The following is a 12,180-nucleotide window of genomic DNA, read 5'->3' on the forward strand; positions in this document are numbered from 1 at the left end:
ACCTCGCCAGGAGACATAAATGTTGAGCAACCGAGAACCCTGAATTCTTCTGCCACAACTGTTCTATTTTTTAAATGCATATCTTGTTCTGTATATCTGTTAATTTAATCTAACAAACATGTGCTGCTTCAAATCTGATGCTTATAATTCACATTTTGTGAATGAACTGGCTGTTGTGAAGGAAGCAAAGACAAGACACAGGCATGCAGGAATCATTTGAATACATATTTATTAGATAAATATTAGGCTGTCACATCTAACTACATACAATTCTGCAAGACTAAAAATCACAATTAGTTCCATTATTTTCTGACCAGTTTGGAGTATGAAATTATTGTACATACAATGTACAAACATAGAGATAATGGCCACATTGCATGAATCACCTTAGATTGTTGTCATTTTCCAAATCTTCATATAATTTTTTATTTTTATTTTTTTTTTTATAAATTATGGATTTTGGTTACAATCTTCAGAACCCATTCTTTTCACCATTATCATTCTGCACTGCTGAGTGGCTTTTCTGTTTGTGTTTGTAACCTTATTCTGTTTTTTTTTCAGCTTTAGCACCTCAGAGTATGCCTGTGAAACTAGAACACTTAGGCGAAACAGTACATTTAGAACTTAGCTGTTCCAGTTCCCCCAAACAGAAAAGGGTGAAAGTATATTACAAAGTAAGGGGGGCAAAATGCCGAGTTAACCCACCGACACAAACTAACATGTTTGATTTTCCATAGTCAGCCACTTCCAGTAGAGGTGTTGCAAGCTTTTTTTTTTTTAAATTATTATTATTAATATTATTCAGAAGAAACAATGCACATTCCCAAAGGAAAATGAATACATTTCTGTTCACTTGTCTCTATGTTAATTTACATATATACAGACATCCTTGGGACATTTAACAAGCCTTGCCTTCTGCATCCTTTCAAGGCCAGATTTGTGAACGTGCCCCTTTCCGCTCTGTTTTTGTTTCTTATTTATTTTTTCCTTTTTATACATTTTTTTTCTTAACAACATCCCCCAAAAGAAATGGCCCTTTAATGTGATTGCGCAACTGCACACTTGGCCTGCTGCCTGCAATGCTGAACTGACTCACTTGAAAGTAAGAAGAAATTATGAGGTGATGACAAATATTTATCGGATTGATTCATACATTTAAATTTTGTGTCTCATTATTATTTGGATATGAAACATGTGAATGCTCTCCGAGCTGGAAAGGATAGAATAAAAAAAAATATCAAATTCAAATTAAGCTGAAAGAAATTGGATTTCTAGCCTTACAGATCAATAATAAAACCAGTACAAAATAATTTACCAAAGAGAAACAAAAAACAAACAAAAGGGGGATACAAATGTAAATGGTCTCATGCTTTTTGTTTTTTTTTAAAAAGCCACATTTTTCTATAACAAAATATAAACAATATCATGAATTTCTTTAAAATATGGTTGTGATATATCTTTAAAATACCACCATGTATTGACATTTAGAACATGATATTCACATAGATCAATAATTACAATGAATGCCAGCTGATATCACATCTCTTTTGTTTTAAAATCACCATCACTGAACAAATGTTTACTTAAAATTCATTAGCAGGAAGCGGAGATCAGTTAGGATCAAAGTGTGAAAAGAAAGTATTGCTTTAGCGTGAGTTTGACATCTGAGAACATGGCAAAAGGTGGAGCAGAACAACCTTGAGCTGACACAGGGAAGGTGGGCACAAAGGCGGAAAACGAGAACGACGTGCATTATGGTGTAGCTTATGAGATGTTTAAAACTGCTGAAGAAGTTTGGTGCTCTGATGGGGAGCGCGTGCGGTTAGGTCGGACGACAACAAACATTATCAAGATGATACAAAAATATACATAATGATATTTACAGTACAATAGCATTTCTTAAAAAATAATACATTTGCATACTGAAAAGCAACTCTTCTTGAACATGACATCAAAAACAACAATGAAAAAGGCTAACACCAATACTGCTTTGAAAATCACAGCAGTGATGGAAGAAACCATTGCTTGTCTCGCCATCACCTGTGCACAAACATACGTGCATACACACAGTCTCACAAACATACATGTGCGTCTCTAAACATTACTTTATTTTAAAAAGTTGTTGTATTTTAGTAATTCAACTTAAAAAATGAAACTAATTTATTATACGATTCATTTTTCTCCCACCAGACTTTATTCTTCCACAAAACTTTCCATTAATATATTTAAAATTAATGCTTGTAACACAAGAAAACTGCATAGATGTAAAGCTTCTATAAAAATACAGAACAAAGATTACATGCCAACAAACAACCAGTCATAGTTTATAAATGAGGCCAAAATTAAAAGATAGCATAATATTAAAAACCATTTGGAAAAACAGCCAAGCTAAGACTCTTTGAAGTCACCACGTCTTTATTCCATGTCTGTGAAATGTAATTTGGGATTTTTATCGTTCAAAAACATAAAAAATAAATGCCTAAAGTACCCTGTATGTAATGAAACAATAGAATAAAACACATTTTGAGATGAATTAGTAAAATACATAAACTTTCCAATGATATTCTAACTTATCGAGACACACCCATGCACACGCAGCTTTACACAGGACCGAGCAAACACAAACATTTTCATTCTCATCCCTCTAGCTTTGGTGAGCAGTTTCTCAAAAATAACGATGGATAGTGTAATTATGCAGCAGCAAAGGAAAATAAAAATAAAGAACAACCAGCAGATACATGACAGATGTACAACTGATACCTTCAATGTTAGTGTTAAATAAAATCAAAACAAATTTGACAAAGCGAAAAAACACTATTTGACAAAGGGCTTGGCACACATGCACTTTGAAGACTACCTCAACAGCACATTATTTAAGGAGAGGTGAAATGATGCAAAAATACAGAAAATAAGGCTCATGCAGAGCAGATGGAAGCAGATAACATGGCAGGAACTTCAATCTTTCTTTTTACCTATTGTTTTATTTTTAAAGAAACAAATCAGTCATTGTAATAGAGGCATCATGACCAGGCATCATGTACATACTTTCTGTTATTGTAGGCTTCAAGTACTCCCTGCTTCAGTTGGATTTCACAGACTGAAATAAATACACAGCACAATTGTAGGCGAAGTGGAAGCCAATCTCTTTCAAAAATCTTTTTAAAACGCTGGCAGCAAATGTATAGAAAACTGATCTCATTCCTTTTTGGAAAGATATATTTTTGTTGTTTTTGTTGTTTTGTTTCGTTTTTTGCAGTGCTAAAATTTCTTGTGCTTTTAGGTGAAGGACAAAACAGTGCGACTAACCAGACCAGTCAGGGAATGGAGCAGTGACACCAGGAAGTTGTGGCCTCTGAGACTACAAAACATAACACACACTGGCCAGAGAGCACAGTTTATTCAGTTATTTTTCTGCTTTATACAATGAGTTCATTTTTAATTTTTTTAGCTTCAAAAGAAAAAAAAAAAAAAAGTATTTTAAAAATGCTACAACATGTTACTAGTGAGCACACGTACATGTGTGTGGTGTAAAAATAAAATCAACTATAGCTGCACAGTCAAGGGTGTCACAACAGGAGGTGGAGGGGTGTGGCAGCTCCACCAAATCCTGCTGTGTCTTTTGAGTTTCTTTGAGATTCTTTGCAGTCAATCTGCGCTGGCGAATGTAAATTGTACAAGAGGAAGAAGAGAAAGGGAGTGCATCTTTGTGTTGATCAAGTACTGAGTAACTGTCACGGTTTCTCAGGGAAGCTTCAGGCGATCGATACAAGTTTATGTGTGTGGGTGTCTGAAAGCCTCTCAGTTGTTTTCAAAGAGCGACAGAAGGTCATCGTTGCTATTGCTGGGGAGGTCTGGAGGATCCAAATACGACAAAAGTTCGTCTGGGTTAGCGAGCTCAGGGAGAAGCTGCAAAACAGAAAAGGAGATTTGCAAGAATTAGCTGAAGAAACTTCTCACAACCTCCCAATAAAATGAATTAACTTTTGGTTTTTTTAATGCAGCCAAATGTGTAAAGGTTCAAGGGGAATGTGCTGTTTCTGTGGGTTTTCCAGAACTCACATCTAACGAAGGCTCGGGCATGTCCGACCCCGCTTGGCTGTCCAAACTGCTGGAGGGGTTGAAGGCCAGGTCGGTGTGGGGATGGTTGTTGGCGGTGGGCTGTTGCTGCTGTGCTTGCTGCTGCTGAGGCAGCGGTGCTTGCCGTGAGGGCTGAGGGGGGCCGCCGTGGTGTAGCTGCTGCCCTGATTGGCTCCCGGGGTGCGGAGATGGATGTAAGCTCTGCTGCAGCGGACCGTGGCTCTGGTCAGGCCCGGCAGAATGAGGTATCTGTAGAAATTCAGAGAGAAATATGAGAGAAATATGTGAGAAATATGACTTTCAAGACACTAGTTAGGTAATTTTGGAGTATTGCTAGCCCAGCTTAATCATTATTTTAAATGAAGGCAATCCACTTTCATCCAATCTTACAAAAAATACAAAGCAAAGGAGAGACTTATAATTCTCATTGTAATGTGAAACTCCCGCTTTCCAGCAGATCAGTCTCTTGTTAGCCTTTCAGTGTCTCAGCACTAAAGTAAATATATTTTCTAGATTAAGAATAAAAAATAAGTTAATCTTGGGGTGTGCTTTACAGTTTGTGATTTCCAAATGATACAATTATGACATTTCACAAACTACAAAACTTCTCCCACTGTTAAAGTATATTACAGTAAATTAACTTAGACAAAATAAAAATTAACATAAAAGTAAAAGTCTGAAATATTGTGCGCACAGTTAATAGAAGATCACAAAAGCACAGAAAACAGTACTCTGTTCAGCACTGAACATACAAATAACCAACAGTTTCTTGTAAGTTCGATTACAATTCCACACAAATTAATTTAGTAATAGTTGAGTTCAAAATTATTCACAAATGAGAGATTTAAATAAAAAAATATTTGTCTGACCTGAGACTGGCGTCTTTAAAAAGATAATAAAAGATGTAATAAGAGTATCCATTTTGGAAAAAAGAATACAATTTACTAAAATATTGCATGTTTAATAGTATCAAAATCACTAATAGTTAGTGGAAAATATTATGCACTCAAACTCTACTGACCCAGTTTTTCCACCGATATTTTTATGATTTTTTTCCGGGTTAGCACCAGGTTTGTGAGGCTGAAAGCCTCATTGCCATCACCCTAATCTTTGACGTGCATATGAAAGACTTCTTTTATTTTCTTTAATACACAGGCCAGATAATACACATCATTTTGACATCCTAATTAAGAACATGCAAATAAAAGTGAAATAAAAAATTCAGGACTTTCAATAGAAGAACAACGGCTGGAGGACTCACTGTGTCAGGCATGTTGTGGGACAAGGGTTTGTCTTGCGTCATCAGGCTACTTGGAATGTCAGGTGGGTGAGACAGCTGAGGACCGTGCATGAAGTCATTCATTGATGTACCACCTGGAGCGCCATGGGGGAAGTCAAAGTTCCCATGTCCTTGGTAATTGTTGCCTGAAAACAGAGTAACAAATGTAAACACACATATAGGTTTGGATGGTCTTTGCACACTAGGGCTGCATAAGACCAACTACCTTGGCTGCCATATTCGCTACTGTTGCCACCTTGCCCCGAGGGCATCGCCTGGTACGGTGACGGTCCAGGGCCGAGTTGAGCGATCATATCCATCACGTTGGGCATGGTCATTTGACTGGGACTCATCGTCTTAAACCTCTTTGCCAGTGGTCCATCTGGATCCTCCTTAATGTGGATGTCAGATTTGATCGCCACAGGTCGCCAGCTACATGTTGGGTCAATTGTGACTTCCTCAAACTCAGAGCTGATGGAAAACAGTTGAAGTCAAATGGTTAGGGAATAAAAAAAAACATGAGAAGAGGTAATTTATGCAATAAAATGTCTTTAACTCTGCATACTTTTGAATGGCATTCAGTATTCCCCACATATACTGGTCAACTTCCAGACCTTCTAACAACGCTGTTTTACTATGGAGAGACAAGAGTAATTAAGAGATCATCCATCTGAGTGCAGAGACAATGAAGTGGACAACAAATCAACTGTGGATCTAAAGAGAGTAAACGTACTTGCATACTGGACATCGCCACGTTCCCCGCTCACAGTTCAGTTGTAGATATGATTCCAAATCAAAACACTGGAACAAAGGAAACAATCATGTCTTTAATCAGATACTTAAAAAATTTCTGAGGTACTTATGATATTTTTCACAACGTCCATCTCACCTGAACATGTTTGCAGTCATGCCCCCTCGCTGGAAGTTGTATTCGTCGGAAAGTGATCGGACATTTGAGAGAAACCTTGATGGCTGTTTGCTCAACTCCATCTTCCCCGTTGAGCGTGGCGTTCCCTGTCGACGCTGCCACGCTGCTGAAGTTCCTCTTGACTTTAAAGTGGAAAGAAGGAGGAAAAATGTTTAAAGCAAAATGTCCACTTATAATTAGGACACTGTGGTGTGGCTTATGGGAGAGTGGATTATACCTTTGGTGATGCAGTGCTCTGCAGGCAGCAGCCTCTTCTTTAGGAGACCCTGCAGGACGGAGCGGACTGATGGCCTATGCACCAGCTGCAGCACGAACAAGTGCGACTGTGGGAGGAAACATTGTGGTAACTCACCAACATCCTCCCCAGGTATACGAGTTATAAATGCCTGCAGGTCAATTCATGCTCCTCTCTCATTTCAACACATTGTCACTTTGTTCCTATCTACTTAAATTTTATAGCCAAAAGCACAGCAGTTTTATTTTTATTTAGTTTATTTATTTAGTTAAGCAGTTTCATGAATTATGGAGATAAACACTCATAAAAATGATCAAATCTAATATAAAATGTAATTAATTTTTTTATTGTCAGAAAATGTTAGATTAGATTTCTTTTTCTGCTCATTTTGGACTTCAGTTTACTCACACAACAGCAGGCGGTCACTGTGATCTGGATCGTGTTCCTTCCCGGCTGGCACACATGTTTCAAGTGCAACGGTTTGTGCGATGTTTTGTTGTCGCCTCGCTCTATTGTGAGTGGCGTGGCATTGACGCTGACTTGGACCGATGCCGGCCAGTTAGTGTTCATCTGACGGTCTTCATGGTGGTAACATTTAAACTGCAGCTCCAGGTCTGACCTGCAAACAAACAGAATTTAAGAGACAAAATTCTATGCTTCCTGCACTCAAGTTTCTAAATTTCAACTTGAATTTAAAGTTGTCTGAAAACTAAACAAGTAGTAAAATGTCCGTTTCTTAGTTTTTGAATAAATTTGGATTTAGTCAGTAAAATACCGATGGGCAAAAGTTAAAATTAACTTGTGATTTGGCAACTCCAAATCACAAGAACATCTTGTGATGTTCTTGATTTCTTTCATGATACAGAGAGAAATCATGAAAATTTAAAGTTCTATCGAGTTTTACCTCCACATGAGCGTTTGGTGCACAGAGGGCCGTAAGTGGAAGACGTGGTTGCTTACAGCCAGGTTATGTTCTAGCCTGAAGGGCTCTAACACAACCCCGTCCCGCACAGGAAACGTCAGTCGTAGTTCCTCATTGTGGCTGACTAAAATCGAGGACAAGGAGACAAGAGCATTGAGGGTATAAAAAAATTCTAGGACATTCTTTATTTCCCTCGTTTCAGATTTTTCAGTAACTGACCTGGAGGTGGAGGAAGGGCGGTGATATTTGGTTTGATGTCTGGAGGGAAAGGTGGCTTCACATCTTGGTTTGGCGACAGGTATGGAGGGATGTTACTGCCCGGAGTCATTGGTGGGGTGGGGTTACCTGGCACTGGTGAGTGTGGGTAGTTGCCCACCGGTCTTGGAGGCTGAGCAGAAACCAGTTGAACTTAAGTTAGATATTCATTGGAAGATGGGCCAAGTAATACAATTAGACAGTGGGATAAAAACTCACCCCATTCAAATTAGCCTGATTATATTGATATCCACTCCCAGAGAAGTTATTTGTTTGGCCATTGAATGGTGGCTCTTGCTGCAATTAGATTAATCAGATGAATAAAACAACATTTTATGTTGTGGTTTATTAATCATCACATTTTTAGCAAAAAGCACCTTATAATACTGGCCCACAGGACCGCCATGTGGAGGGTATTGGCCTTGTAGCTGCTGTCCTGGCATCCTCTGTCCAGGGTAGCTGGGAGACGGCAGTGGTCTTGAGCCATTGGGAGTGGGGTATTGCCCCTGCTGGTTGGGAAACTGGTTGTTTGGTCCGTACTGTTGCCCACCATAGTTTGGCTGAGGATGACAACAAATGCTCAGCACACATAATGCTAACAAATATTAGCATTTTGTGAACGGGTGTTGAATAGACGACTCACCTCTCCTGGGTATGGTCTTTTCATGCTCTGCATGCCCATGCCTTGAGGCCGGGGTCCAGCGTAGCCATGCTGGGGCATCCTTTGGCCATGGGCCCCAAATGGCCCCATGCCTTGGCCCCTAGGTTGGTTCATTCCCATTGGAGGGCCACTAATGTTTGATGCATTCATGCCTGCACCCATGTTTCCAGGTAAAGATGGAGGACCACGGGGTCCTGACTGATTAATGAACTGGTTGTTGTATGCCTGGTTTGGTCCCATCTGGAAAGAGGAACTCATCTGGAAAACGAAATTTGTTCAATCAACCATCTCTGATGTAGTAAATGTTTGTTTTTAAAAATATGTTGGAAAAGACAAAACTTTCTGACAAGCAAGACAAAACAGTCAGCAATAAAAGAAATTTACTTAAATGCAAAGATGATTACGATTAAAAAGACAACTGATTTGAATGTAAATCGAAGAGTTTTATTCTTGCTCCAAGCAGCAAACTTTGTCTTACCGGTCCGTACTGGTTCATGTCCTTGTTCTGAGTCTCCTGCAGGGCTGCGACAGTTGCTGTAGCGGTGGCAGTTGCGGTTGCAGCTGCTGCGGCAACAGCGGCGGCTGCAGCGGCAGCAGCAGGTTGGGTAAAATCCGACGGAGGACGAGAGTTCGGAGGGATGCCTATCCCACCTGGTCCAGCATTTGGTCCTCCTGGGTAACTTTGCCAAGAAACAACATGATAAAAGTTACTACAAGCTCCATTTTCTAAATACTACAATGTAAAAAGTCCAGAGTTCACTTACTTGCCACCGTAACCTCCACCTCCAGGGTAGTTGGGTCGTCCATACATACCCTGCTGCATGTAACCTTGGTTTGAGTTGCCTTTGTTGGGGAACTGCTGCTGTGGGCCAGTGAACTGAGGAGAGTTCATAACTGGATTGCTACCAGACATCCCTGAGGTCAAAGGGTTAGCCCCAGGATTCATGGGATTATTGTTGTTGGCCATGGGATTCCCTAACACCTGTTGGAAAACGACATAAACTCAGGTTTTGATAACATGAGATGAGATCTAACTCAAACAGTACTTCTTGCAGGGACAGAATATTACCTGGCTCTGTGACGTGTTGGTCACCCCCCAGACGGTGGTCACCACAGACACCGAACCCGGAGGCTGATTGGTGTTTTGCTGCCAGGGAACTGAGTCGTAGGGGAAAGAACCATCTCTACAGTGGGGCAACACAAACACATCATTTATGTTGAATCCGTACGGATAGTAGTAATTTCTCAACCAGTATGGTCTGTCAGCTGACACAACATTAATGCATATAGTGTGTCAATGGTAACAGCAAAGTGACACGGACCCATGCGAGAGGCCTGGTTTCATGGAGCTCATCGGGGGCTGCATGGGCACTTTTCCCGGTGGCTCGTTCTGCCTGTTCTTCTGATGACGGAGGAGGAGGAGCCGTCCCAGTTCCTCACACCACGAAGACAACAGAGCTGGAGAGAGAGCAGAAGAAGAGAATTTGACAGCTCTGGTCAGCACATGATAATATTTTCCACTATGGGAAACACACCTTCCAGTCAGGTTCCTTACATAAGAACCAAATATGTAGGACAGGGTGAAAATAAAAAAAGCAACCAAAAAAAAAAACACGACAAAGAGCTAAAAGCAAAATTATATATCAGACATATTAGTGAGTAACTCCTGCATAAACTAAAATTATGTTTCTAATGAGCAGTTTCTTAGTGTTTAAACTATTAGAATGTTATTTACCTCAATGAACAGCTGAGCACCAATGAAATTCAATGATGGATCATAGTTTTATGAGAGAAAGAAACTACAACGCTGGGCAAATATAGCTGACCATCAACTGCCTAAAACACTATGACACTATTTAACTATTTAACACAAATCCAAAATTTGTGTTAAAACACAAAATATTTTAACATATTTGTTGTAAAATTTCTATCGGCCAAATAAAAAATAAAGTTAATTCAATAAGTAATTACAAATGATGTGATTACAGATAAGCGAGTGGGATACAAAATACACATCAAACTTATGAGACTTTTATTTGTAGAAAAAAAATCTTTGTATAATTTTCCCAATTTTATGTTATTCTGTCACTTAAAAGCCAAATAAAGTTCACAGACATTTGTGGTTGTAATATTAGATGTAAGACAGCTCAATGGGTGTTGATATTTTACGTTATAAATTGTAAGTATAATTGTAGCAATATAAAGATCTGCTGACTGAATGTATTATCACAATTAGCAACAAAAATATATTCTACAAACTTCTATTCACATACTTAATACTTTTTAAACCAAATCTCTCCAACAGTAAAAAAAAAAACATAACTGTAGACCTAATTTATAGAGGGAAGTAAAATAAATCATGGCTGTAATTATTCCTTGTAGCCACTAGAGTTCACCCTAACTCTGTTTCTTCCACCCTTATCCACCCACCACACAGTTTGACAGCCAACAGTCTGTTGGGTCATCATATGCTTTTCTTCTGCAGTGAATGTTTGTGTACAAAGCACTCACTTTTCCTCCTTACTCCCTCTGATTTTATGTCTGAAGCGGCAGAAACGAAAAGGGGAAGTGGATTCAATCTAAGAGGAAGGTAGCAACCTCTCCTTATGCTTCACACCACTTCAGGGCCTGGAGGGGTGGATGGGTGAGTGACTTTAGCTGCAGTTCATGCAATAATAATAATAAAAACTCACTTCAGGGTGACAGCAGAGAGTTCAGGCTGTCCTTGCATCTACATTGCAACATACATACATGGTCTGCCTTGCACATCCTACCTTCACAATAAAAAAAAACAAACTTCAGTGAGTTGCTGACAGAGGAGACACCAGGCTAATGGGGTTGATAGGAGGGCTGAGCAAACAAAAGGCACTGACTCCCTTCACAAACCTGGCAACCCAGGTATGTGGCCACACATGGCTGCTTGCAAACACAGTGTGAGCTTTACTGACACTGTGCAGTGCACAAATAAATAGGGCACAAGATGTCCTCTGACGCCGAGTTTCTGCATCGACACACAAGTGCGCTGGAACCACCTCCGCCCCCAAAAGGCACCTCCTATCCTTTCATTTGAACACTGAGCACACCAGCCTCACTCTGTGTAAAGACGAGGGCTGGAATACAAAAGACGTGTACAGATGGTGCCAGCAGTCTCCCTCCTCTCCCTCCCGCTCCTTTAAAAGCAGCACGGGGCTCAGGCACAGAGGCAGCTGGGTTTTTCCTCCTCCTCCTCCCCCTCTGCCTCCCCTCTTTTCCTCTTGCCTGTTCTTCGTGAGGCAGGTGCCAGGAGACAGGCTGTGCAGCTTCTCTGGAGAATTGATCCGACTTTAACACGTCTGCGCTCTAGCTGACAGAAAAGGCCGCTCAGGTGCAGTTAAACCAAACACATCACACTTGCAGGTAAATGCAACTTCCCATCAATTAAATGCAACCTGATCTAAGGGTGGCTTATAGATTAATACATGTCTGTGTGAGAATGTCCAACAGGGTTTTAACAGCAATCTCCCTCTCAGTAGAGCTCCATCTGATGGGGAGAGTTTTTCAGTTCAACAGCCTGGCAACCAGCCAGCATGTTACAGCTCAATTAGGTCCCATTATTCACTTCCAACAAGAGGTAACTTGTACTTCTTCATGTTGATAAACACATCTTCTGAATTTATCGGCTCGGGGTCAATTTAAACCATAATTTCATACCTACATATTATCCATGTACCTACATCATGGAATGTAAATTTTGATTTATACTGTAGTTCAGTATTTTATGACCTATTGATAAATGGTAAAGTCGTGTTCAGTGAAAAAAAAACATTCTGCAGTGGGCATTAAT

At 39.9% G+C, this 12,180-nt stretch overlaps 1 protein-coding gene across 4 annotated transcripts in view; it reads right to left on the reverse strand.

Moving 5' to 3' along the window:
* Positions 1 to 212: 212 nt before the first annotated feature.
* Positions 213 to 12,180, reverse strand: part of LOC129367939 (zinc finger MIZ domain-containing protein 1-like) — a 113,430-nt gene continuing 101,462 nt past the window's right edge. For all 4 annotated transcript variants that reach the window (XM_055042645.1, XM_055042647.1, XM_055042648.1 and 1 more), the window contains 18 exons: positions 9,680 to 9,815; positions 9,427 to 9,541; positions 9,122 to 9,339; positions 8,836 to 9,037; positions 8,340 to 8,615; positions 8,074 to 8,256; positions 7,916 to 7,993; positions 7,661 to 7,829; positions 7,424 to 7,565; positions 6,928 to 7,138; positions 6,502 to 6,607; positions 6,246 to 6,406; positions 6,090 to 6,157; positions 5,922 to 5,990; positions 5,583 to 5,827; positions 5,339 to 5,502; positions 4,060 to 4,326; positions 213 to 3,906 (listed from right to left, as the gene is read on the reverse strand). In XM_055042645.1, the coding sequence (XP_054898620.1) occupies positions 3,799 to 3,906; positions 4,060 to 4,326; positions 5,339 to 5,502; positions 5,583 to 5,827; positions 5,922 to 5,990; positions 6,090 to 6,157; positions 6,246 to 6,406; positions 6,502 to 6,607; positions 6,928 to 7,138; positions 7,424 to 7,565; positions 7,661 to 7,829; positions 7,916 to 7,993; positions 8,074 to 8,256; positions 8,340 to 8,615; positions 8,836 to 9,037; positions 9,122 to 9,339; positions 9,427 to 9,541; positions 9,680 to 9,815 (2,918 nt within the window). In that variant the 3' untranslated portion in view covers positions 213 to 3,798. The remainder of the gene's footprint in view (positions 3,907 to 4,059; positions 4,327 to 5,338; positions 5,503 to 5,582; positions 5,828 to 5,921; positions 5,991 to 6,089; positions 6,158 to 6,245; positions 6,407 to 6,501; positions 6,608 to 6,927; positions 7,139 to 7,423; positions 7,566 to 7,660; positions 7,830 to 7,915; positions 7,994 to 8,073; positions 8,257 to 8,339; positions 8,616 to 8,835; positions 9,038 to 9,121; positions 9,340 to 9,426; positions 9,542 to 9,679; positions 9,816 to 12,180) is intronic.

Source organism: Poeciliopsis prolifica, unplaced genomic scaffold (genome assembly GCF_027474105.1).
Source record: "Poeciliopsis prolifica strain line A6 unplaced genomic scaffold, Auburn_PproV2 SCAFFOLD018, whole genome shotgun sequence".
Classification (NCBI taxonomy): Eukaryota; Metazoa; Chordata; class Actinopteri; order Cyprinodontiformes; family Poeciliidae; genus Poeciliopsis; species Poeciliopsis prolifica.